The 26,619-nt window shown below is 42.1% G+C and overlaps 2 protein-coding genes across 2 annotated transcripts; one reads left to right on the top strand and one right to left on the bottom strand.

Annotated features, from left to right (window-relative positions):
• Positions 1–2: 2 nt before the first annotated feature.
• Positions 3–5,519, top strand: MRPS22 (mitochondrial ribosomal protein S22). The gene is made up of 8 exons (XM_058843866.1): positions 3–129; positions 358–524; positions 1,252–1,416; positions 2,508–2,651; positions 3,104–3,187; positions 3,729–3,874; positions 4,992–5,100; positions 5,344–5,519. The coding sequence occupies exons 1-8, from the start codon at positions 30–32 to the stop codon at positions 5,434–5,436; spliced, it is 1,008 nt and encodes a 335-aa protein (XP_058699849.1). The 5' UTR covers positions 3–29; the 3' UTR covers positions 5,437–5,519.
• Positions 5,520–6,053: 534 nt separating this feature from the next.
• Positions 6,054–19,753, bottom strand: COPB2 (COPI coat complex subunit beta 2). The gene is made up of 22 exons (XM_058843865.1): positions 19,579–19,753; positions 18,366–18,503; positions 18,016–18,102; positions 17,022–17,148; positions 16,309–16,457; positions 15,061–15,207; positions 13,928–14,027; positions 13,656–13,798; positions 13,250–13,449; positions 12,860–12,970; positions 12,528–12,616; positions 12,345–12,451; positions 11,921–12,064; positions 11,131–11,261; positions 10,692–10,899; positions 10,360–10,470; positions 9,331–9,545; positions 8,963–9,055; positions 8,703–8,883; positions 8,523–8,591; positions 6,836–6,928; positions 6,054–6,407 (listed from the first exon to the last, which is right to left on the bottom strand). Exons 1-22 carry the CDS (start codon positions 19,579–19,581, stop codon positions 6,312–6,314), a joined length of 2,742 nt encoding a protein of 913 aa, XP_058699848.1. The 5' UTR covers positions 19,582–19,753; the 3' UTR covers positions 6,054–6,311.
• Between the last annotated feature and the right edge of the window lie 6,866 nt (positions 19,754–26,619).

Raw genomic sequence — 26,619 nt, 5'->3', positions numbered from 1 at the left:
CCGCGGGGCGGGAAGGGGCGGGAGCGAAGATGGCGGCGCTGGGGTCGCGGGGCTCGGCGGCGCTGCCCTCGCGGCTGCGGGCGCTGTGGGCGCTCCCCGCCCGGCGGGCGCTGGCGGCGGATGCGGGCGGTACGCGAGGGCACCCGGGGGCACCCCCAGAGCGCTCCCGGCCGCCCAGCCTCGGGGTTCAGCCGCCCCGCGTGGCGGTGGTGGTGGGCGGCTGCGGTCCCCGTGGGGAGGGATGCGGTCGGGGCGGGTGAGGGGCTACGGAGGGTCCGGCGGGGCGGGAGGAGCCGTGAGGGCAGGGGATGGCCGCGGCCGTCCCCTCAGCCCCCGGGTAACAGCGTGTGCCCGCAGCCGCAGAGGGAAAGGCCGCCCCGCCGAAGCCCGCCTTCACGGACGAAGCGGTTCAGACACTGCTTTACAAAATGACGGGACTCGACCTGCGCAAAGTGTTCCGGCCTGTGAAAAAGGACCTCAAGCCGCCCCACTACAAGCTGATGACCGAAGCTCAGCTAGAAGAGGTAGGCTGCTCTGCTTCCTTCGGAAGTAAGTGTTGGTTTTAGCCTGTAATAGCCCAGATTTCTGCCTTCCTTACTGCTGTGTTTGAAAACATTCTGGTTTCTTTACTTTGTTTCAGATTATTCCCTAAGTCAGTGTAAATCTGTGTTTCTTCACTTGAAGTAATTTGGTTTGTCCAATTTTGCGCGATTTTGATGGAATATGGAAGGAAATATTGACAGTTTCTCTTTATTAACCTGGTATGCTTCCTAACTCTGTCAGATACCTTCATCTGATACTTAAGTTGCAGCCCTGGGAATCCTTTTACTGCTTTTTTTTTTATCTCTCCCCTCTGGTCTGACTTCATTCAGGATGACAGAGGGACCTGACTTAAGCTGGTTCTGCTGTAGCCACAATTGAAACTATATACAAACTGCTGGCTGTGGTTTATACTTTGGGGGAAATTTACCATGGAAATACATCAGAAATAAACTTGGTGTTTGCAGTAATTTGTCTGTTGTAGTTTTGTAACTTCCTCCAGCATTTTGTCCAGTTTTTAGTAGTGGTAAATTGTTTACATGAAATTTACCTACCTAGAGGTGGAATTGGTGTCTCACTTTTTTCTTAATTGCAGAATTAAAAAAACAGGCTTCTCTAAATGAAAATATTTGTCCCCAGATTGTATGTTATCTTTCCAATAGGATGATATTTTTAATTGTAAGATTAAACTACTTTTTTTTCCCCTACAAGGCCACAAGAAAAGCCATTGAGGAAGCTAAAACAAAACTAATCATGCCCCCTGTTTTGAATGAACGAGAGCCAATTGATGATGTCTTAGCAGAAGACAAAGTCCTCGAAGGAACTGAAACTGCAAAATATGTGTTTACAGATTTAAGTTACTCCATTCCACATCGTGTAAGTAACGTGATCAACAGTATGAATTTGTATTCAAAATAAGCTTTAATGAAAATGTAGATGGATCAGTTTGCAAAAGGGCTGTGGAATTGAAAATTCAGTCTGGTACAAGGCAGTAGAGTAAAATGTATTTCTATGTACTTGCTTCTAACTGATAACCATAAATTACATTCTGCTACTCAAAAGCAGGCATGAGGAAAGCTGTGTGGTAGGTAGTTAATTATTTTGTAAGCAGGTGCTTGTGATATGCTAGGACTGCTGAGTTTCTCCATGCTCCTAGAAGCTTTCTGTAGGATTGGATTCCTTTGTAAGGTGGAACTACTCCACAGTTGCAAAGATTTGGTGGAAAGCTGGTGGAAATGATGAATGAATTCCCAGGAAAGCTGTAAAGAAATAGTTGTCTAATGGAATTGGGAAGTATAGGGATAAAGTTTTCTTTGTGTAATGAGACATCTTGATTGTCTTCAAGTACCAGGAATAAGAGGCCAGAAAAATTCTTAAAGTTTTGAGTTCCAAGAAGCCTTTATGGTTCAAATGTGGATATAGTGATGGTCCTGTGAAATTAACTGCTGCATCATATTGGAAACTTCCTTGTCAAACAAACTTTCCTATTTGCCACCCTAAAGCAATTCTACTTGTGAACAGATCTGAGTATATTGTTTAATTTGTTGTATTTTTTTTGCCTTGCACTTGCCCTTATTTGATTTTAGCACCTGAAAGGTACAAAAGAACATGACACTTGCATTCCTAATTATGTATGGGTTATCAAATGATAAAATCAGGCAAACTCCCTGTCTGGGTGTGAGTTATGTTACCTCTAAACTTCCCAGAGCTGTAGCGCTCTGTGTTGGCACATGCACAGTGGTCAGACAGTAAAACTGAGGTGCAAACTGAGGTGCAAAAGCAGTACCTAAGCAGGTAGAAAGGCAGAAATGATGAATCTGGCGCGTCGCAACAGTCCCTTAGAAGCTGGTGTTATTAGGGTGACTTTAGGAGTAGATGGACTTTGACAAATGAGGGGTTTTTTAGGACAGTTCTGGCTATGAAAAGAGAAGGCTTTAGGCAATGTTTGGTTTTTATCTCATTTCCAGGAACGTTTCATTGTAGTTAGAGAACCAAACGGGGTGTTACGCAAAGCCACCTGGGAGGAACGAGACAGGATGATCCAGATATTCTTCCCAAAGGAAGGGCGCAAAGTGATTCCCCCCACATTATTCAAGGATGAAAACCTAGGGGTAAGCTCTTCCTGGCTTTGAAGCTGAGCACTTTTCTTTCATTGCAGTCTGACAGTGAATCTCTGCTCTTTGGGCAGAGCAACTCGGAATAAGCCATTCTGCATGGGTGTGTTTAACTGCTTGAATTCTGTTTTGAACAGTAGTCTTTCATTGTAACTTGGTTAAAATACTTGAAAAAAAGTTCCAGGTTAGGGCCAGGTAAGTCCTGGGTAGGTATAAATACTGTGTTACCTAGAAACAATTGCACATTTAATCTGGAAATGTGAACTGGTGTTTCAGAATCAAAAATCAAGAAACGGTGTCATCAAGGCAGTTACTGTACTTCTGTCCGTTTTGAATTTTGATGAAGGGGTGACTCATTAAGTGTTGCCCAGAACAGTGTTGTATCTGCTGTTTTTGATTCTGTAGAGTTGATTACATAATCTACCTCTGAATCTAAACTGTTATTTCAGACTGTATTTCAGCAAGACCGTCATGAAGATGTCCTGAACATGTGCATTGCACAGTTTGAGCCAGATTCCCCTGACTATATCAGAGTGAGTTAACTTTCCTTTTTTTCAGCAAAAAAAAATCATAGTGGAGAATTGTAGGGTTTATTTTGTAAACATAAATATTTATCTGGGGAGTGGAGGTGTTGGTCATATGTGCTCTAATTTTCCCATATAGATTGTCCTTATGATGAGTTTTGGGGTTTAATTTTATGCAGAACAGTAAAACAGGATCTTGCACAAGTAACTTTCACCAGCCTAGAAAGGTAGTGCACATTCAAAAATAGTCCTTATTCAGGTACTTCTGGTATCAAAGGAGAATTGAGGGTAACACTTGTCAGGGGCTCTTAGCCGGGTTGTGCTGCTGAAGTCACACTGACTGCTGGTGGGAGCTGGCAGGACCAGCTAGGGATACTTAGCTATGCCTAAGTACCAAGGCCTGGGCTAGCCCAGAATTATCACAGGCATATGGTTCAGCATGGGGCTTCTGCACCTTAGGGAAATGAAAAGGATCAAAAGCTCAGAGAGGTGCAGGGGGAAAGCTGTCACCAGGCTCCAGCTGTGCAGTGAAACAGCCCTGTGTGTGCAGGTTCACCACCGCACCTACGAGGACATCGAGAAACACGCCAAGTACGACCTGCTGCGCTCAACCAGGCACTTTGGGGGCATGGTGTGGTACCTGGTCAGCAGGAAGAAGACAGATGGCTTACTCATAGACATGATCAACAGAGACCTGTAAGTACAGGCTGGCACTTGGTAATCCTGCTTAGCCTTAGAACAAGTACCACTGTTTGGCAATAAAAACTATTTCTGTCACATGGATGAAAGTTTCCATTTGCATAATGGTTTAGGCCAGCTCTGTTAGCTGTACAGGTACTGTACAGCAGCACCAGGAACAGTCCATGAAGTTGGAGGGTGTGTATGTATATATATATATATAGTTTCTGCAGAAATTAGCCTTCTGTAGTTTTTGGGTTTTTGTTTTTTGTTGGTTTTTTGTTTGGGTTTTTGTTTGGTTTTGGTTTGTTTTTGTTTTTTTTTTTTGTTTCCCATGTAATTGTGAGGATAGTTCCAGCTCTGAGCACTGCTGATCTTAAAGCCTGACATTTTCATACTGGGCTCAGTTTTAGCTTATAAGGTTGATACACTATGGGTTTTAGAGCAATTCCTAAGTAGCTTAGGAACATGTAGATTTCATTTTAAATGGGTGGATTTCTGTAAAATACACAATGTACTAATTTATTCAAAGTTCCCTGAAGTGAGCAATATTCAATAGTTCACACTAGAGCTGGGAGAAAGTTGTACAAGCAGAAGTTGCAGTGGCAACTTCAATAAATGGTGGCATTTATTTCCTGCTGTTTCAGTGGTCAGATCTTGCTCTTAAACCTGAGCATATGGAGAAATCAGGAAGATTCCTGGTTTAGAATCAGACTGGCAAAGGGAAAATTCATGTATCTGGCCAATTTAAATAAGCAGAGTTTAAAATGTCTTTCCCTTCCACACACTTCAGTCATTTTAAATTCACCTGAGAGCTCTGTGTCACAGGATTTCTAATGCTACTTCTGTAAAACCTACTGGTCATCACAGCCTGTGTTAGGAAGTTCACTAAACACTCACTATTGGTAATTAATTGTATTTTCAGAGGGATGTCAGCTGTATTACTGCTGAGCAGGCCAGCAGGCTTCAGCTGCAGGAGGGACAGATGTAGGCACTCGCCTGTGTAGTCCAGGGACTGGATACTCAGTGGAACCAGCAGTTTGGCAACCTGTGCTGTGCAAAGTACATCAGAAAATACACTCTGTAAATACTCTGAAGAGAAAGGACTTGCTAAAATGAGCCTTTCTTTGTTCAGGCTGGAGGATGCTACAAGTTTAATTACACTGTATCATATGCTTCACCCTGAATGTCAGTCAGCAAAGGAAGCTAAAGAAGGGAAACTTCAAGGAGTTGATCTGATCAAGGTAAGCTTTTCTGCTTTAACCTGCAGACCAGAGCCTCTAACCAGCAGAACCACATTTAGTAGTTAAATTACTCCTTACCTTAGGAAGCAGATATTTAACTAGAACTGTTGTACATGCCAGGCTGGGGTTTTTATTAAACTGTATATATGTACAGCTGCACCAGGATTTCAGTTGTGGGAGGCTGGTCTGCCACTGGCATGATGACTCTGCTGTTAATTAACCTCTCTCCTGCCACGGCTGCAGGTATTTGTAAAAACTGAATCCCAGAGAGAAGGTTATATCCAGCTGGCCCTGCAGGCTTATGAAGAAGCAATGGCTACTTCTTCAGCTTCGTGAAGTAAACCTCAGCTCATCTGAAGTTTTAAGTCTGTTTATAAATGTTTTCTGTACAGGATTCCACAATAAATACTTGAAAATGACTGCTTTAGAATGTATTTTTCTTTACTGAAATACATGTGACTCACTACAGCAGTTTATTTTGAAAAGTTCTGTAAGTGAACTTAGAGCAGCCATCATGACCTTTGTTTTCACTCACCCTGTACCCCGAGTTCAGTTTTTTTACTGTTACATCTTGAATCTGAAGAATTGCCCACAATTAATTTTAGTTTTTAAGCTAAGTGCAGGGTCTGGACAGCTTCATTTAGGAAAGGGTGTAACAATCACCATTTCTAACCTTTAAGCTGTACCACTGCTCTCTTGGGGCTTTTTGCTAGAAGTGGTGTCTGAAAGAGTAGCTAAGCTGATACTGATGGTTACCAGTGTTAGATGGCAGCACAGTGAAAACATAACCACATACATCAGTGTAGGTGCTGAGAAAAGTCAGGTTAAAATACTATTTTTCAATTACTGCGCTCCTGTTTCACAGATTTGGAATATACACTATGGAAGCTGGGTTATTCATAAGAATTCTGCTATTCTTAGTAAATATTACTAGTAAATGGAGAGCTGAGGAGCAGAATGTTTAAAAGGATTTATTGAATTGCTTGATAAATGAAAACATTTGTTAGTATGTTCTGGAGCAGGCCAACATCTTGAATTTCAACATACTGGAAGGTGATTCTCTTTGTACAGTTGCTGGCTCCATACTTCCTTGTACATGGTCCACTTGTGATATAAAAATCAAAGCAACTTGGAGCACCTAGTCCACAGAACTTCATGCCTCTGGGTTTTGACCAAATTATTTCCTGATTTGGTCAACTAAAAATGGATGTTCACTCATCTAAGATCTCTTCATCCAGATTGATATCTGTGGTATCAATATCCTCCAGATCCAAGTTATCTAAGTCATCTTCCAAGTCCAGCAGTGTCTAGGGAGAGAAAAGACTGGATGAAGGGGGTGCTGCTATGGTTACATGTATACAGGATATAGCTTATAGGATGGATGGCTGTGCAGGATGGAGCTGCACTCTGCAAACCCCAACCAAGGCCTCATGGGGAACATGAGTGCTGAAGGAAGCTGGAGAGCAGCTGCCTGCTTGGTGAGGAAACCTCTTCCAGCACTGCAGCGTTTTTCCATGCTCTGAGCAGCTGGGTTTGAACTGCCCCATGTCAGCCCATCTGCTGAACTGATCTGTGACTGTGTGCAGTGTCTGCACACACAGGGCTGGGCTCTGAACACTGCTCTGGGACTGCCAGAGTCATCTTTGCAGTAGCTTGGTTAAATCACACTCATTAAAGTCTTTAATGTAAAATGAAGTGAGTGCTTATACTTCCCCTCAGAAAACTGTTTGGGTACCTTTTGATCTCTTGCTGGAAGGTTATCAGAATTCTGTACAACTGTCTTCATCACTTCTTGTTTAGGAGAGGGAACTGGTTCTTCAGCCTTTTTCTAATGGCAAAGAAATTCCTTTAGTTTTTTTCAATTTAAATTCTTTCAACAAAAGCAGGTAAACAACAGCATACCTATAATCTCTCTCTAAAAGAGAACCCTTTCCCAGTGGTTCTCTTTATACTTCCCATCTTCACTGTCAGAAAGGATTCTAGTCCTCACTCCACTGGAGACTATTTCTCTCCCCAGTGTATTTGAAGCAGCTGATGGAACTGATAAAATGAGAACCTTCAGAAATTATCAGTTCATTTTAAATACTGAAGTGCTATTAGTGATTTTCAGCACCCTCAGCAGGAGAGACCAAGTTAGTTGAGACTGACAGCAAATTTTAGTAGTTGCTGGGCTTTGTGTTCCAAATCCTATAATAGTTTAATACTTGTTGCTTCACTGCTGCACAAGTTTTATATTAAGGTAATTCATCAGTCAGTACTATTATTGAAGGCAATGGTGCTATTCAATTAACTGTATTTAATTACAGAATTAACTATCTCCTACAAAACATCCCATAATTAGTCTCAGCTGTAAGAGAACTGGGGTTTAGGGCTTCTATGCAATCATGAGCTGAATGCAGATACAGAGGTCTTGTTTTCAGCTTCTGTGGCAAGCTAGTTCTCATTTATTTCCATAGGTAGCCTTGACAGGGTTGTTTATCATCTTTAGCAAATGTGCAGACAAGTCTGACTTTGCTTTAATGGTATTTCTGTGGATGCACAAGAGGCAGAGTCACTACAAAGGCTTGAAAGTAACTTCTCTGCTCCATCAGGGATGTTCAAAACTACGTTTTGTAGTGCATCTCCTATAAGGAAAAATGTACAGACAATGGAGAGCTGTAGCTTTTCTGTTTCTCCTTCACTTTCCAGTGCAATTTTGATTTTAGATGTTTATAGCCTCAAAGAGTTGTGCCACCATCACTACCTTTAAGAAATCCTCACATTATGATTTTCACATACACATGTAAAGTGTATTTGACTTGAGCAAAATCAGAAGTTGTCATCTTCTCCTAAGGCTCTGAAAAGGCTTTGATTCAAGTGTATCCTTATACCTTGTCCTATTTTCTGCGTAAGAGTTGAACAACTGAGGTGGTAAAAAAATGAGTTTGTTACTTCAGATACTGATAAGAACCTATGTTCAAGCATCCAAGTAGGATTCCTGGTCAGTTAGTTGTGGAGCAGCGTTATTTCATAACCATGCAGCACACCAGCAAAGAACACAGAGAATTTGTCACTGCTGTAATAGGCAAGAGTTTCCATTTCCAGCTACTGAGCTTTTAGAAAACCAGCTGCAGTCAAGGCAGTGTTTGTAAATGCAAGCAGTTATTTTTCTGTAGGATGAATTCAGTGGAAAGACTCTACAATTACTCACACTACAAAGGGTGACCCAAGGTAAGGAAGTACACAAGTAATTTCAGTCATGAAGCTGTTAGTAGGTACAGATGTAGATTAAGAAGAATCTGAGACAAAAAAACATGAAGGCAACTTCAGCACTTACAGTCAAGGTAATAAAAGCAACAATTTGTCCATTCCTGGTGAAATATACTCCAGGGTAGATGTTACTGTAAGACAATAAAGCTCTCCCTTATTCATCACTCACTGACCTGAGATGTCATTATTCCAGAGGGCACAAATCCTTTTGCTTCTTCAAGTAAGTTTCTTTCTTCATTTGGCTAAAAGTAAAAAACCCCAGAGACATTTAAGTGTTGCATTGAGTTGCTTAGAGCTGATTTTGCACAGCACCAAATGTTGTTCTTCTCGAGACAGTAAAACCTTCTACTTACAGTGACAAGGGGGTATTCCCTGGCTGGCCTCAAGTCAGTAAGACTTTGCTTAACATACTCTTCAGCAATAAAAGCTTCCTTTAATCCAGGGAAAAGATTTTCATATTCTGTAGGATCAGCAAGGGACTCAGCAGCTTTTTGATTGACTTTAGAGAGGTTCTCCCGCCAGAGTTTAACAACCCTGGAGATGCAAACCAGATCTGTTAAAGACAGCTCATTCAGACAACACAACTCATGCTCTGCATATGCTTAGAAATTACCTTGAAACTTGGCTTGGCAAATATGTCCGTGCAAGGAAAGCAGCTTCAGGGAGGCGCCCAGTTTTGATCAGGAGTTCCAAACATGAATCAAGCCTAAAAGATTTCAAAATGTGATTTCAACCAGTAAACTTTAATAAAGACAAATTCTTGTATTAGAACAGCTGTTTATTCTGTTCCATTAATTTACGGTGCTTTCATTTCAGATTTTAAATCTAGCAGCCATCATAGAATGAGCTTTTCTGAGAAGGACCTATGCCCATCTTTCTCCATGAAGTTTTCAGTTAGCTGTAGTTAACCTCTTGAAGAACCTGAGGGTCTCGACACTTGAGAAAGCAAACAGAACAGCCAGAAGCTCATTTGCTACTTACTTTCCCTGCAGGAAGTAGCTCATAAATGCCACATTATTCTTGCCATCCTTTTCTGCACCTTCAGCCAACTTATTCACCATGCTGGCGTTCCCTGAAGCTGTGGCCAGGAGCAGCAGCCCTCCGTAGTCTTGGGCATGGTGGAGACACTCCTGGGCTAAGCCAAACTGGCATTTACTGATGGCAAGCTCTGCAAGCTGCTTCCACTTCTGTTCTGACTGATTGTACAAAAAGGGGAGAGGGAGGGAAAGAAAAAAACCAAACCACTCACATTCCTGAATAGCATTTAAAGGTTTTCATAGCACTCAATATGAAAATATAAGTTGGCTTGTGAAGGTGCTGTATCCCATGACTACACCTGTCTTCCCTCTGAGGTACTGTGATTACTGCAGCTTCCCAGCATGACATGTTCCCAGTGAGGGTGAAGAGATCCCTACCCAGCTGTAACATTACATAAAATATATAAACAGCTTCTCACTAAACATGGAGGGGGGAGCCAGGCATAACTGGAAATCTAACTATAAAAATCTCTTAAAGCTCCCAAGTTAACTCTCAGAATGCTGAAAGACATTTGTGTCTGTAACTAAGTTAACATTCCTTCTAAATAACTTGATTATTTTACAGCAGGAACAATGAGATTGATTCTCCACATAATAATGATGGGACAAATCACTGCCTGTCAGTTTTTTTACTGCAGCAGTCTAAGTTTGCCAAGGCTGAAACAAAGATCTGAAGGCTTTCCTCCTCTCACTGTTAACTACTGGAGATTAAGGCTTGGTTTTGGGCTCAAGTTTTGTATTCTTCAGGGGTTCCTGTGCTTTCTGAGCACACACCATTCTGTGTCCCCATCCCACAACTTACATTCCCTTGAATTACAGGCAGAAGAACTTCATCAAAGGAGTTGGTGGCGATTCAGTTGTGTTTAGGGAGTTGTACTGCATCCCTGCATACCACTGCCTTTTCTTACAGGGCCTCTCAGACTCCTGCTAATACTCAGAATCCAGAATGAATCACTCAAATTTATATAATTACCTCTGCTTCCACTGCAAGCTGATAGGCTATTTTTAATTCTCCAAGTTGAAGAGCAAGTTCAAAACGATGCTCTGGATCCGTAGATACTGCAAGAGCTTGTTGTTTGAAGCCCTAAAATAAAAGTCTGACAGTGAAGCTGGGACCTGTCAGGTCTAACATAATCCTAAATACGTTAACAAAAGCACTCTGAACAGAAGGTTCTCAAACAAACAGGATAATTAACAAGAGTCAATGGTCACAGATAATATCACTGGGTTTTGCTTAGCAAATGTAATTAAGAGTGTGACTAAACTGCTTTATTTAGCTGGATAACTAAGAAGTAGTCTTCTTGCCTGTTTTTCAAGAAAATGTGCGACCCTGGTTCTCTGTTCTTTTGGGATTGTGGGAAGAACTTTGTCAGCCATGCCGAAATCTCTCCTCATCACAGCAGTTTGATATTCCAGCACTGAGACCAGCAGAGAGTAACTAACAATGTTTAACTCTTTATCTCCCAAATACAGCCTGTTGTCCTTCGGGATATACCCCAGGAGATACATTGTTCTGAAACAAAACAAAGAGCACTCAGCTTCAGCACTCCATACAAAAACATTCCAGTAGTATTTTGGTAGCAAGAATACCCCATCAAATACTCTGCTCTTCCTGGATGTACTCTTTCACACAGCATTGTTCATCCCTCAGAATTGCACTGCTGCCTCAAAACATCAAACTTGTTCCCACCCTTGTGCTAAAAGCAGGCAGAGCAGCAGCTGCCAGGGTTCACCAGGAGCTCACCTGTCCAGGTGGGCAATGGTGACAATCTCTCCTCCAACATAGTAGTTGAGTCTGTTCACAGAACTGGTGTAAATGAAGCAGTCACCGACCCACAGACCTGTTTTCACAATCTCCTGGATCTCACCAAGAACCTGCAAAGCAAAAATTGGGTAATTAGATACACAAAAAGGTACTTCTAAGTAGCAGAGAGACCACTGCATTTAAAATAGAATTCCATATTTTATACTTAAATAGTTGGGCAAGTTGCAAATATAAGTTTAGATATAGATTAGAATTACATAAATGATAATTTAGTTTTATATGCATGCTACCCTAATTGTTAAGTAAGCCAATTATAAATCTAGGAAACAAGCACCAAACTAAGCATTAAGCAAGACAATCAAAGATAACTTTCCTTCTAAAATTTTGATTTCTGACATTTTACCACATGAGGTTTTTTCACTGCTCAAACTTGAATAACATTTCAAAACTTGAAAATTTTAGAAAAAAAATAATTAAGCAATAACCCAAAAGTGTGTTTTGAAAGTAATCTCTATAATTCTCTGACAAAGATGAGAGAAATGCAGGCATCAAGGTCTGTTATGCTGGGATTCAGACAGGAACCAGAGGGATACACTCCTCAGGAATCCCAAAAAAATGATTAAGTGTTCCTCAGGGAGATGCACAATGTGTGATACTAAAAATGGTCTGGAGACTAACATTTCAATTGGACTATGTTAAGGACTAAGTTTGCTGCATTCTCTTGCTTCTACCATCTCTAATCTTATTCCACTTTTTAAATAGAAGGCACCTCAAAGGCATCTTCAATTCCATCTTCAGTGACACCTTCATGTGTTTCTTGGGCTGCTGCCACTTTTTCTGACAGGTACTTGAGAATGAAGAATGACTCTTCTGTAGCAATGCACACGAGCTCACCCGAGTCAGACCAGAAAATCTGTGACAGCAGAATCAAAAGTGGCACAGTGTTAAACACCACAGGCTAAGAAGACAATGTGGGAATTAAGGGTAAAACACATCAGCTCTAAAAGCTTTAGGACTGAGAAGCCAACACAACAGGAATTGTTTTGCCCTTTCTGCTACATGACTTAGATAAACTTTAATTAGTCCTTTATTATTGACAATTTGGCTTCATGCAAGAAAATTAGTTTACTAAAAAAAATATAAATCTCTAAACCCAGACAGGTAAGTGTCTTCAGTCCCATGCAGAACCTTACATGTTTGGGCTGGATTTCAATCCTGCGAATCAGCTCTGTGTTCTCCCAGTCATAGAATGCCAGGCCATTGACAGATCTGACTCCCAACAGAAAGCCACCATAAATGCCTGCAAGAAAATAAAGGTGGAGGAAATCCATGTTGTGCAAAAACCACACCAGCTTATCTATTTTTGAAGTACTTACCTTCTGCTCCAAAATCCGGTTTGAATGACTTCTTCTCTTTGAAATTTTTAAATATCTTTACAACGCTGTTGCTCTCCCTGATTGCATACCTAAATAGAGATTAAATTGTAAATCAACAAAACTATTATTCCGTTTCCAAAGTAGTATATTACTAAACCATAAGCTGCTACAAAACAACTGCCTTTGAGTTATCTTCTAAAAATCCAAACTTTTCAAGCAGGACAACTGTTGAAAGTTCACTTTACATGCATGTTTTGGTCTTCATGGCCTGAAAACTAAACTAAAGTAGCAGCAGCAAATGTAATACAAAGGAAAAAACTTGCAAGACTTACTCTGAAGAGTCATGTGCCCACACAAACTCCTGTGCAGAACCAAAGCTCTTGTTCCTCAGAGCCATGGCTGTGTAAATGATGTATTCACCATCACCACATACCACCACGAACCTGGGGCAGGAGAGAGAGGCACAGATATCTGTGTTCAGCTCAACAGGCAGCAGCAAGAAGGCAATTGTCTGTAAAGGTAAAGGCTCCCATCTCCAAGGTAATCACTGAAACACAGAGCATGAGCTTTATATATTCCTAAAATGTCATGGAACTCCATTTCCTTCCTGAATCATGCTCCTTCTGGTCTCCACTGAGCAGCTCTTGTACCTTGGATCCCTTTTATCTTGTTAACAAAAAAGCCCCAACCAGTTCAAGAGAAGAGATAAAGGAATGTGTTACCGTCCATTAGGGTTGTGCTGGATCGTCTGAGGATAGATTTCACAGCTGCCCATATCCTTCACAGCCAGTGGCAACCTCTCTCCATCTTTGATCTCAGCGTCTCCCATCGCTTTCAAGTTAGCCTGTTGAACTTCAGAATGTTTAGCCCAAATAATTTTTCCATTTGCATCCATGGACATGGCAGGTTCTTCACGACCAAGCTAGAAAGTAAATAAGAAGTTAGGCTATGGAAAAAATACATTGTTGATTTTTTTTTCAGTTGAAAATATGAATTGAAATAGCCAATCTCTATAAAAAAATGCCAAAAATTCAGTATTTTACGTACTATCCCAAAATCAGAAACCAGTTGTTGTGCACACCGGACAGCAGTGAATCACAATTTCTCACTTCAAACCATGAACTGTACCTTAACAATAATGCTGCCTTCATCATATCCCAAAGCCACGTTGTTGGAGCCCCTGAGGCTGGCCACACACCACACCCTCTCCATGCCATAGTTCAGGGTGCTCTCCAGGCGGTAAGTGCTGGAGTGCCAGATCCGCACAGTGCCTGGGGAAAAGCAAAGGGATGGATCCTTTCAGCCCAGTGTGAGGGCAGCAGGGGTGCAGCCACACCACCACAAGAGCTCTCCCCTCATTTCTTTTCCTGTCCTTTCTACACCAGAAAACCCAAAGTTACCATCTTCAGAGCCAGTGATGATGATGGGCAGCTCCGGATGGAAGCTCACACATGACACGTTCTGAGCGTGGCCTTCCAATGTCTGCACACAGGTTTTATTCTGAAAGAAAGAGAGAATACAATGCCGTATTTTAATCCTTATTCCTTAAAAAAAAATGCCCCCAAATCCAAAATAGATCTGAAAATTTTCCAGATTTCTTACATTTGCAAGGTATTCAAACAACAGCACTAAGCTATTAAAAGCCGTGATTGTATTGAGTTGTACCTCCTGCCTAAAGAAAATAGTTCCCTTGACAGAGGAATTTTCCTCTATTTTCAGATGTATTTATGGCTAGAAAATATGCTAAGAACTGCATAGCACAACAGATTAAAGCAAGATGGAAAACTGAGTACGCTTCCAAAAAGATCAAAACCAAACATTGCATTACAGGCAAAAACAGATCTAATTTAGGTCTTTGGTAAGAATGTTCATTCACACGGGTGTGAGAGAGAGGCTACTCTGTTTGAGGTAACTAAGATTGGATCATGTATAGTGTCTCCAGCTGCACACAGTGGCAAAATTTCAAGCACTGTTGTGTAACATGCATGACTGCATTGAATGCTTAATTAACAGTGCCAGCTTCAACTTCTGGGCTTGGATTTACTCCAGGGCAAGAAGTTTTAACGACCAGAAAGTACCACCTTACAACTTCTGTCTTGCCCTTCTGGCCTTTCAGACTCTTGTACACAGGAAGAACTCGGGAGTTCTAGGCTCCAGCACCAGAACTGAATCCCTGGATTAGATCTCTCTTTCCTGAGGAGCACTCAAGCAGGGCACCTCATCACTCCTGCCCTCTTTGGGGGTAGGAGCACTGCATGTGTGTACATGCAGCACATGGGACTGTGCCAATGTGCACAGGATGAAACAGGAGAGGGGGAAGCTATAAAGAATGAAGAATAAAAAGAGGTGGAATGATGTAAAGAGTTGATACATTAGCAATATTCACACATGAATATAGAAGAGGAACAGCTTAATCCACAATCAAGAGGCTTAAAAGGCAGGGAATCAATTTGTCACAGGAAATAAATCTAACAGAAACTTTATACCAGATGTGGCAGCCTGCACAAAGGCTCCTGAAGAGCTGAGCACATACCTGGTAGTCCCAGATCTTCACCAGACGGTCATCTGCCCCAGAAATGAGGTATGGCTTGTCCCCACCACTGTAATAGTCAATGCAGTTCACTCCTTTCTCGTGGCCTTCCAAGGTGAAGTTGGGAGAGGATGATCCCAGCTGCCACACCTGACCAAAAAAACACAACCACCTGTACTCAGCAGCCTTCTGTGTCCAGGTCAACCTTGGCAAACACAACAGGTATCCAGAAGTACTTCACAAGTCCAAAGAGAAATAACACAGAATTCCAAAGACACAGGTGTTTTTTCAGGTGAAAAACCTCAACAACTGCAAACTCAGCAAACTACCAGTCCTTTCCCCAATAAACACGAATTACATGCTGAATTGCCCATGCTCTGCAATGAACAATGAAATTAGTTGCTTTAAACTTCTTTTTAAGTACATGAAACCATATAAAGCACTGCTTTTAAGAATTAGTATCTGTTTATAAAACTAATAACTAATTGTTATTATACATGAGTTTCCTCCAATTGTCCTGAATTTTAATTTTTCCAGTTACACTAAAGAATATCAAATCTCATGTTAAATGAGAATACAAAATGAAGCAAGTGTAGATACACTAGTGTTTTCTCATGTTTATCACATTAAATCGACACTGACGTGTACCTGATCTCAACATCTCATATGTGGCCATATGAAATCAGTGCTGGCTTTTTACAGCCAATATACTGATAATGTACAGGAAATGTGAGGAGGTGGCAGTGCTCAGTGGCTGCAAGTCACAGATATTTAGTAACAGCTGCACAGCAAATGAGACCATGAGAAGGCTAAAGGCATCTCTGGGAACAATTGCATGCATGGACAGCCAAGGACATGAAAGTAATGGGAGAGACACTTTTACCAGGGTTTAATTTTTTCTTTTTAATGCACCATTAGTGTTTATCCAGTGTACAGTTTCAATATTCCCAAATACTCATTGACAGTAAAACTATTACTCCTCTCCCATGTTTCTTTGTAGTCCAAATGGAGATACAGCACTCAGAAGAGTTTAAAAGAACTACTTTCCAATCATTAGAGACAACAGGTAATCTGGTAAATTTACTGGATTACTTAGTAGGTGCCTGGACCAATATCCAGGTCTTCGTTCAGTAAAAATTCTATCACTGCACCTGCTTCTAAGAATACTGACCTATCATCCACACAGGATTATTGGTTTGTGTACACTGATAATCACTTAATGCCTAAAAACCCCAAATACAGTTTCTCTACCTTAATTGTCCTATCCAAAGAGGCACTGGCAAACTGGTTATTGTCTTTTGGGTTTATGACAATCTGCATGACGTAATGGGTGTGTCCTTCAAACACCTGAGAACAAGACCATTTCTTATCCCAGTCCCAGAGTTTGATCAGCATGTCATCTGGAAAAAACCACAAACAATGGACAACCAATCAGTGGGTGATAACTATCTCCTTAAACTGCATCAACCTCCAGAACTTCATGTTACAGGCTGGAAAGGAGGCACTGCTAATAATCTATATGCATCTACAGGATTACCAGTCCTTGCAGAAGGGCCACAGGGAGATGAAAGTTGTCTGTTGCTTTCAAGTCAGATTCACAGCTAAAAACTTACTCCAAACCACAATGAAATTTTTTCAAAAACACAACCTGAGCTGTTACTTGAGAGTTTGCCACACTAACTAGCACATAGACGAATGTTTCCCCTGGCAGATATTAAGAGAGAAGGCTCTTTGCTCTTCTCTGACGGGAACACAAGCCATTACATTTTAAATTTTAAGTTCAGTTGATGTTCCATTAAAAAAACATGAATGCATCTACCAAGAAACAACAAAATCACAAATGTCACTTTGGCTACATGCTCAAGGAATCCTGAGTCTTCCTCAGAAGACCTGCAAGCTTTCAGTCCCCAGGAAACAGAAGGCTGAAAACAGCTGAAGATGAAAACATTCCAAAGGACTCTCACCACTGCTTGTGAGGATGAAGGGCTGCGTGGGGTGCACTGCAATGCATCGGATGTAGTCAGAATGAGCCTCAAACATGTGAACTCTCTCCAGGGTGTTGTAATTAAAAACTCTGATCTGCATGTCATCCTGGGAAAGGGAAGAAAAGCCACATGAAAATATGTCTCTTGTGCAGTGCACCTTCTATGCAATGCAGGGGAGCTAGGAAAAACATTCCACCATTGAAGACAACAAATTAAGGAATTTTGCTTGCTAATGATACAAATTATCCTTGGATTCAGAAGGCAATAAATTATACACTGCTGTTCCAAGCCATTTATGAAATGGAAAAAACTTCAACCAAATCTTCATTTTTACAAGAAACTTGAGTCATGGCAGCATAAGGTAATGAACTGAAAATAATTTTTTATTCCATGTACAGGGCAGAAGACTAGAAAATGAAAGTTGAGACAAAAATATTTAGGCATTACCTTAATTTAGCCAAAAAATATTCACTCCATAAAAATAAAGTGTTACCAAGATCAGAACACAACTATTGCTCTCAAGAAAGATTCACCAAATAAAAACAGACATTTTTTTCCAGTGGTGAGAAAAACCAAAAAAAAGATTTTTAATATAACCAATAACAAAAGTAGAAAGCAATTTCTAATTCATCTTACCTAGGACTGTCAATAGTTTCATCTTAGTTAAGGTAGCACCCCTGAGTCAGAACTGTGTGCTGAGTATGTTCCAGCTGGCAGTAAAAGCTGAATTCCATCTACCTGGCATTACCTGCAGTCAGTCACCTTAGCAGGCTGCTCTCTTTTGAAATGAAACATTTAAGTTTCTAAGCTTGCTTCAAAGGAGAAAACTTCTGAGAAACTGTAGTGAAGTATTCCCTTCTCCTCTACACATTCGTATCAGATCAGATTATTAAGTGATACACAAAATAATGGCATGACAATTAATCAGAGAACATGCAGCTGCATAGGAAATCATACGAGGGGGGCCGCTTACAGCTCCAGTAACGACCCAGTTCTTCCTTGCCACGAACTTGGCAGCTCTCACAGGCAGGTCACACACTTCAAAATTCTTCACCAGAGTCTGAAAATAAAAACAGTTAAGTTTATAGAACTGGAGAAAATACCAATTTTGAAATCAGCTCTTTCTACTTTCCTAACCATATCCAATATGTCACTTCCTTGTCCACTGGTACAATACAGTGATTCCTGTACTCAGCCAGAGGAGAGCACAGTCAGTGGCAGTGACAGGATTCTGTACAAATTCAATTTCTCAGCACTAGATACGCATCTGTGAGTCATGAACATTTCACAATAAGGCACACTTGTTGTGTGAAAAGCCCTCACCTGTGTTTCGTGGTTCCAAACACAGACACTGCCATTGTAGAGGCTGGCCAGCATCCATGGCTCCGTGGGGTGCAGGTCCACGCTCTTCACCCGGTCAGAGCGGGCCGTCAGCTTCCGCTTGATGTCCAGTCGGAGAGGCTGGGGGAAACAATTGGCAATGGCAGGTGGTTTAACAGCAAACTGACACACAAGAGGGAAAAGGAAAGCTGCAGTTTACTCTTAGAACAAAAGGATCCAATCCTGCTGTTCAGGCAGACAGAAGTTACTACTCTTTTCTATCCATCTGCGTATCTGTTTTTGTAGGAAGCCTCGCATCCTCACCAATGGCAATGGCTTTGTTTCATTTCATTCTGTGAAATTCCAAACCTCTTCATACTGCAAAAAGTATCTCCAGCAGAGTAAAAAAAAAAAAAAAAAACCAAAAAACGTGCACTGCACATCTTCCTGGTGTCCCTGAACTAAGAAAGAAAAGCAGAGAGAATCTGCTCCTAATACAAATGGAAGAAAATTAATCTTCCTGCTACTTTACCCAACAAACCAGGAAGAAAAGCCAGCTACCACAATAGAGCATAATAATATTTGCCCATTATAAATTTACTTACATTCACAATTCCAAAATTACATTTTACAATGGAACATTCTGTTGTAGAAACTGAGAGGAGGGAAAAGTTTAAGTCTTTCCCTTACAAAGAAAGGTCGGATCTTCCACTTTCATCACTGGCAGTGTAAACCCAGAGTATTTAAAGGCTAGCAAAGTGATTGTCTAATATATTCGATGCATTATGGATTAATTTAGACACTCATTTGAGATCATTTAACCCTGCTTTTATGTCAGGGAACTCAGTGCACAACAGCTGATCAAAGAACACCGCACGTATTAATGAAACGTGCAGTTACCTATGTTAGACACTGCAAGGAGCAAAATCCACCTGGTTATCATGTAGTAGCTGTACTACAGCCATGACATGAGACGTGGAGATGAATTTGGGTTCATTTCTCCTGCTACAGACACCAGGAAGGCGAGCACAGCTCCCCTTGACTCCGTGTTTAGCCCCGGAGCCGCGGGGATCTGCAGCTCCCGAGGGGTGAGTGCGACACGACCCCGGCCCGCGGGCCAGGGCTGAGGAACACGGCGGGCAGCCCCGCTCTGCCCACCCGGCCCTGCCCCTCCTGCCCCGCCGATCCGCCTCCCGGGACCCCGCCTGCCGCTCACCATGGCCCGGCCGTGCCCAGGTGCCGCCCCCCTGTCCCCAGGCGCTGTCCCGGTGTCCCCAGGCGCTGTCCCGGTGTCCCCAGGCGCTGCCCCGGCCCCGCTCCGGTGCCTCCACCCGGGCTCGCTCCGATCTCCGACGTGGAGCTTCCGGGCCCGCAGCTCTCGCAGCAACACCTCCGTGAGGCCTTTCAGTCTCGCGAGAGCGGGGCGCGCCCGTGGGATGCCGGGATGTGTAGTCGGCGGCTCCGGCCCGCGCGGCGCGGGGCAGAGTGGGAGTTGTAGTCGGTGCGCGCTGCCTCAGGAGCAGAGGGGGCTCGAGCCCTGGGGTCACAGGGTGGGAAGGGACCCACGGGGACCATCGGACCCAGCTCCGACCCAGCTCCGGCCCTAAACAGCACACCGTGTGTGTGAGAGGTACCCAGCTCCGGCCCTAAACAGCACACCGTGTGTGTGAGAGGTACCCAGCTCCGGCCCTAAACAGCACACCGTGTGTGTGAGAGGTACCCAGCTCCGGCCCTAAACAGCACACCGTGTGTGTGAGAGGAACCCAGCTCCGGCCCTGAACAGCACACCGTGTGTGTGAGAGGTACCCAGCTCCGGCCCTAGACAGCACACCCCGAGCATCGCTCCGTGTGTGTGAGCGTTTTCCAGACGCTTCCCGAGCCCTGACAGGCTTGGTGCTGTGCCCAGTGCCCCGCAGAGGCTGTTCCAGTGCCCAGGCTCTGTGTGAACAGCTTTTTCCTGACATCCAGCCTCAGCCTCCCCTGACCCAGCTCCGCTGTTCCCTCAGGGGCTGTCACCGTCACCACAGAGCAGAGCCCGGTACCGGCCCCTCGCTTCCCCTCATGAGGATGCTGCAGGTTTCTGTGAGCTCTCCCCTGAGTCTCCTGCAGGCTGGACACACCAAGTGTCCTAAACCACTCGTACAGCATCCCCTCCACCATCCTCCTGGCCTCCTTTGGACACTCTCAAATTGCTGGGTTTTTTATACTGTGGTGTCCCAAACTGTGTCCCCTCAGTGTCCCCAGACAGAGTCCCCTGTGTGTGACCCTGGGCCCCTCAGGGAGAGGACAGGGTGACAATCTCCAGGTGTGCCCAGATGTGCCTGGTCGTGTCCCCTCAGCGCAGTCTTGGTGTGCAGCGTGGTAACGCTGCTGAGGGGACAGAAGCCTGGTGACAGTGCTCTGCGGTGACCTGGCAGGGAGCCCATCCCTCTCAAAGACAAACACATGAGCCTGAGACAGGAAATGTGACACTTTGCTTAAACATTTTGCCAGCTAATATTGCTGCAACCCCAAACAGCACATAATAGAAATGTGGGGAATATGAGGGTTTGGGAAGCACCGGAGCACAAGAAGCGACTGTTGAGGGAATTTCTCCTACCCCTACTGCCAGAATGAAGTTCCATCTCTAAAAATTGCATTCCCCACATTTTGTTGTATAATTACACAGAGGATGTTTATATTGATTTGGATCCAGTTAAAGAAAATTCTCCTTTCGATACAAGTGCTCAGCTGGGGATTAGGAGCCCTGTGTTCTCTATCCCACAACACTGCAAGAAGGATTACACCGGCCTGGAGTGTTTACAGTCTAAAGGACATAGCGAGAGAGACAGAATAGTTACTGCAATTCTTGTCATTTTCACTCCAAGGGAGAAAAGATGGATAATTAAATCTTTAAAAAATCCCACAAGTCTGATGAAAAGTGAGAAGAGAAATGCCTGAAGCAAGAAAAGGGGCACAATATTGTCAACTGCTATGGATGAATTTAGACTTTCAGCTTTCTTGAAGTCTTGCTTTCCACTTTGAATTCATTACAGTGATGATTCTCCAAAGTAATGAATAACACTTAAAATGTTTGAGTACAGAATTTTAGGATGCACAATCTGGAAAACCCTGCCTAAAAGGAATTATTTGAGTAAAATTTATGAATTTTGAGTGTAGATCTCGATTTTTAGATGGGTGAGGTGGAACACTGAAAAAAGATATGTAGAAGAAAGTGACCATAATAGAGAATGTAAATAGTGGGGGATATACAGCACACACTGTGTGCTTTTCCTTGAAAAACTCACTGAAGTCTTGTCCAAAGAGAGATGAGACTGTTACAGGGCAATTAAGGATGATCAGCAAACTGAGGGAAAGATGAAGGCGTAGAGCTTGTTAGTCAAGAAAATAACAGCAGAGAAAGGAAGAAATTATTTTGCTATTAGCTTCTCCTGGGAAGTTGTAGTAATAGAAAAGCTAAGGGGGAGAGAAATAGCACAGGGTATAAACTGACCTTACAGGAGGAAAGAAGAAATTAAAAAATAGCAATTAAATTTGAAATAAGAAATACCCCTCACAAGCTGTTATAGGCAAGTTTACCAGCTGGGTATGAGTTCTGAGTCCATGATCCTTTGTGGAAATTAAATGGGTGTACAGAGGGAATATATTATGTATTTGTTTGCCTTTCACATGGCTTCCTGTCTATCCTGTACTGAGCACTGTTTCATCAAGGGCTGCATACAAAACAGCTGGAACTGTGGCATGTCTCTGGGAAGCCTTTCAGTACAGGGATTACATGAGAACACAAGCTCTGCCTCAGGTTTTTTGTGTAACTCAACTGTTATTCCTGTACTTTTTTACTGAAAGATATTTTTCAGGTAAAAACCCCCCAAGCAGGTGTTTTATTGCAGAGCAGTGAAAGAGAGCATTGTGGGCATTGCTCGGGGCCCTTTCTCACCTCTGCTTGGCTCTGCAGTGGCACCTGCTGCAGCTTACCTAGAGCAGCACACCTGGGCTTAGCTCTTTCCTCCCAGGCCTGAAAGAAATCTGGCATCTTCTTTACTCAGAAGGAAGGGCACAACCCTGAGTTTCCCTGTCTCCTGTCCCACGGACAGGGAAAGGGGAGAGGATGATGCAGGGAAATGATGAGATGGCTGCAGATGAGAAGAGTGCAACTGCAGGCCTGGCTTCCTTCAAAAACCACAAAAAGCTGTACAGAACGTTTTCAGTGCATGTGAACAGCCATTCCACAAGTGCCTTCTTGTTAGGAACACAGCTGCATTTCTGTAAGTGTGGATATAGGGGTGTCTACAAATGTATAACAGAGGAACTGGTAATAGAGTGTCGTAGGACACATTTCCCGTAGGTACAAAGCTACTTTTAAATCTCATTTTAAAAGTTCTCATTAAAAAGGACCTTTTTTGTTACCCAAATAATTCTCTCAAGGGAGAGTCAACTCACTCAACCTTACTTTTCCAAGATTTCAGCTCAGATTATTTTGACTATAAAATTATTGGCAGGTTTTGAATTTGTTTGGTAATAAAAATGTTTTTTGGAAGTAGGATATAGCATTTTAGCTTTAAAAAAAAAATAGTATAGTATCATTAATTCAGAGAAAAGTATTAAAGCAGTTTGGGATATCAATCACAAGCACCAACAGTTTATCCATAGTGTACCAAATAGCTGGTGTTTTAACAATAAAATACCAGACCATTTTCTTTTTCTCTCAAGTAAAGACTAGAGGTCTGGAAATAAGAGTCATATCTATGTAGCACATCCCATATTTGTGAAAACTCCTATATGGCTCTGGAGTGCTGTCAGGTAGAGCCATGCCTAAAAATAAAAAATCAATGTAATTAATATAAGAATAAATATAATAAATACAATGTACATATATTACATATAATAGTTATAAGTAATAAATATAACATGTGCTGCTGCTTGCTGCAGTAGGCAGCTCAGTCCTGCGGTCCAGGGTTTCTTTGCCTTGATTGATCTCCCCAGGACACCAATTCTTTCTCCAGGCTTCAGGCACTGCTGATTCTCCTCATGAGGTTCTGTGGCCCCTCCTGGGATCTCTGCATTTCACCTGGGGCTCAGCTCTCCAGTGCTTCGGGCCTGGCTGACTGAGCTGCTATTGATGATTTACCAATTCCCTAAGTGAGCCACCCTGGAACCTGGAGGGCTGTATTGTTCTCATAAGGCCCTTGCTTTTGGGAGGAACAGAGGCACTTACCTCTTCAGCTCAGCTCTACAGTATTGCGTTTATTTTACACGTGAATTAATGTGCCGTGCTGCTGATTGCCGGGAGTTCATACTTGCAGTGCAGTGAACTGAAGCAAAACTCGTTGCAGCCTTAACTTGGCAGACAGTGAAGATTGATGGAACACGCTGGGTTTAAAGGAAAGGTGTTATTAACATGTAGGTGGCAGAGCTGTGAGACAAACCCTGCTGTAAATCTGAATTAAAGCCTCCCTTGTTAGGACAGCATTTCACCCTGTGCTGGCTCAGGGACAGCGGTGGCGTGGAATGCACTTTCTGAGGTGCCCAGCCTGTCTCTTACTCTCTTGCAAACATCCCCAGCCTTGGACACAATCCTGACCCATGTACCAAACATTAATCTGACTAGAATAATGAGAAATTAAAACCCCAGTAAAGAAATAAGAACTGTCAAAAGGCTAGAGTTCAGATTAATAAAAATATTAAAAGAAAAATATAATCCTATCCCCTCCAAAACCTGTAACCTGCCAGTAGCAGCCTGATGGTGCATAAAATGATTGTTTCTAAAAATGTTTGTTCCTACAAATGGTTGTTCCTTCAAATACAATCATATATGTGGTGCATGCAGAAGAATGAGATACTGTAGTAAGTAAAGGGGGGATTGGAAGTTTTGTATTTGGTGTAATCTAAAATAATATTGCCTGACACTTTCATTACAGACCTGCCTTTTCAACTCACAATACTGCCAAAATTAAGCCACGTAGGTTTGGACTTTTTGTACTGGCTGTCTTCATCTCATCAAGATTAACCTATTTCATGCTGTTTTCAAATTTCAGTGGGAAGGTTTACTATTTTTAACAGGGTTTTATGTGAGCACAAATACCACCTTCTTTAAAATCAGCAACAGGATAATCAGCAATACTCTCAGCAGCATCTGATATGGACTTAATTTAAAGAGAAAACCTAAAGTATTAATTGTGGTAGCGTCGTAGTATGTGATACCCACATGCTAATAAAAAGGAGAGAGATGTCTTTAAACAGACAACTCTGAGAAAAAAAGGTCAGTGAGAGAGACTAAAGTTTTGTACATAATATAAAGGCTCCAGTTCTTGACCTCCTGTGCTAGAGCTTCTTTGGGCACATTTGATTCATTAGATAAGGGCTATCTTTATGTCATTCATGTAATCACTTAGCAAGAACCATCCTGACTGACCTGTTAATGCTCCTGATTTATTAACACTTCCTTCTTGTTTTATTTCCTGGAGGCCACAGTTCCAATTCTGGCATGATTCCATTTCCATTAAGATTGGTGGCAAAAGGGCAGCCCTTAAACCACAGAAAAGGTTTAGGAGGCAGCAGTTTTTATCTTCCCAGGTTTCCAAGTTTGGAGCTTGTAATTTCTTTCTTTATCAGATTTACAATGCCTCCCACTATAGTTGAACGTTGGTGCTAATGTTCTTTTACTAAGTTTTGAGGCTTCAGATAAACTTATTCCATTTTCTCTGCTCATCTTCAAACCTGCCAAACTGTTCCTAAGATCTGATTCAGTGAGCAGTTTAGTTTGCCCTGAATATAGTCTTTAGATAACATGAACTAGAAAACCTATAAAATGATTTCTTCTTGTCTGAGGAGTATCAGCCCAGTAGCTACTTAAAAATTTCTGTAACAACATAGATTTCAGGACAGAGATGCTGTGATTTCCATTTTTATTTGCTATTATATATTATTAACTTATCGCTGCTGACTACAGAATTGGAGCATTCTTGGGAAATTATTTGGCATCAGATTTTCCATAAGCTTGCAAAAATTGTTTATTGAATAGCATGGGTTGCCAGCACCCTGGAAAACTGAGAACACTGTGTTTGTTTTCTATTAAAGTCAGACAAAATTGACATAGACTTATTTTTTATCCAGATGCAAAGTGGTAATAAAAGGGAATTTAAGAGCAGCATTATGGACACTGAGTCAACATGAAAGGTTCATGGTGAGACCTTAATAATTGACTGTAGCTTGAGAAAGAAGTCAGTTGTTTTCTCTTAATTTTGCAGTTTGGGGTTTTCCAGATACAGAGGTGGGGCTTCAGCTCCTTCTGCAAGTCTGTACAATGCTCAGAACCATCCAGAATTCAAGTATCTCAATATCCTACAGTCCAAACAGCCTCCACTGGTGTCTGTCTCACAGCAATGATGTTAAAACTGCTTTTGTGGCAGTGCAGTGATATCAGACAATACCTTCCACTTGTGCATTTTATCAGCAAACAAAGGAAAGGGGATTGGGTGCAAAACACAGATGTCACTTTGTCACTAAGATCCCACTGCTTAGGCACAAAGCCTTTTGTCTTTATAATTTGATATGCAGGTCAGCCTTGTGGTGTGCTGGGCACAGAAAACCAAACCCTGCTGCCATGTCTGGCTTTCAGGGCAGGGTAATTTACACAGGCTGTCAGAAGAACCTTCTAGAAACCCAAAATGTGACCACAATGCAACACTATTCCCTTGAGGTACGCCTGTCAAATGGAAGGTGGCTTTGTCAACAGGTTTGGAACTTTTTTTATTTTATTTGTTATTATTTTTAAATTTCTTTACAGCAGTGTAATATGTAGATGTTTTTCTAGGAAAAGTCAAACCCCTCTGTACTTCTGATTGGAGCTGCATAGTTACATGGTTTATGAGTTTGAATTGTGTTCAATTTTTGAATTATGTTCAATTTTTTGTGTCCAAAAAAGCAGCAGCACACAGGATCCTGTGGCATTTCTGCAGCATTGAATGTGTATCTTTGTATCAAAAGCTTTTTCTTCACAATAATTCAGTAACAAGTTGTTTAGTAAGAGATCAGGCCGTGATGAAAGCTATATTAAATGTTACCCTTGCTCTTTTACAATAATCAGACATAAAAAACATACTGCCAGAGGCAAATGTAACAATGTATTTATATGTACATGTCTCATACAAGCATTGTTTCTTTTGTTTTCCCGTTTCTAGTAGAACCTGAAACATTAATTTTTTCACAGATACAGTCATACATATATAATTCAATAATATTAGTGTGTGATGTGTAC

Source organism: Poecile atricapillus, chromosome 8 (assembly GCF_030490865.1).
Source record: "Poecile atricapillus isolate bPoeAtr1 chromosome 8, bPoeAtr1.hap1, whole genome shotgun sequence".
NCBI classification, from domain to species: Eukaryota; Metazoa; Chordata; class Aves; order Passeriformes; family Paridae; genus Poecile; species Poecile atricapillus.
This window is presented reverse-complemented; position numbering and strand designations above follow the sequence as displayed.

Bases quoted from the DNA above. Each gene is read 5' to 3' on its own strand.
- MRPS22 (XM_058843866.1), top strand. From the start codon at position 30: ATGGCGGCGCTGGGGTCGCGGGGCTCGGCGGCGCTGCCCTCGCGGCTG. The intron at 1,417-2,507 runs GTAAGTAACGTG...TCTCATTTCCAG, and splicing joins GTTACTCCATTCCACATCGT to GAACGTTTCATTGTAGTTAG. The intron at 3,875-4,991 runs GTAAGTACAGGC...TTCTTTGTTCAG, and splicing joins GACATGATCAACAGAGACCT to GCTGGAGGATGCTACAAGTT.
- COPB2 (XM_058843865.1), bottom strand. The intron at 13,450-13,655 runs GTACAGTTCATG...TTTACTTTCTAG, and splicing joins AAGGCAGCATTATTGTTAAG to CTTGGTCGTGAAGAACCTGC. The intron at 6,929-8,522 runs GTCAGTGAGTGA...CTTTGCCATTAG, and splicing joins CTGGAATAATGACATCTCAG to AAAAAGGCTGAAGAACCAGT.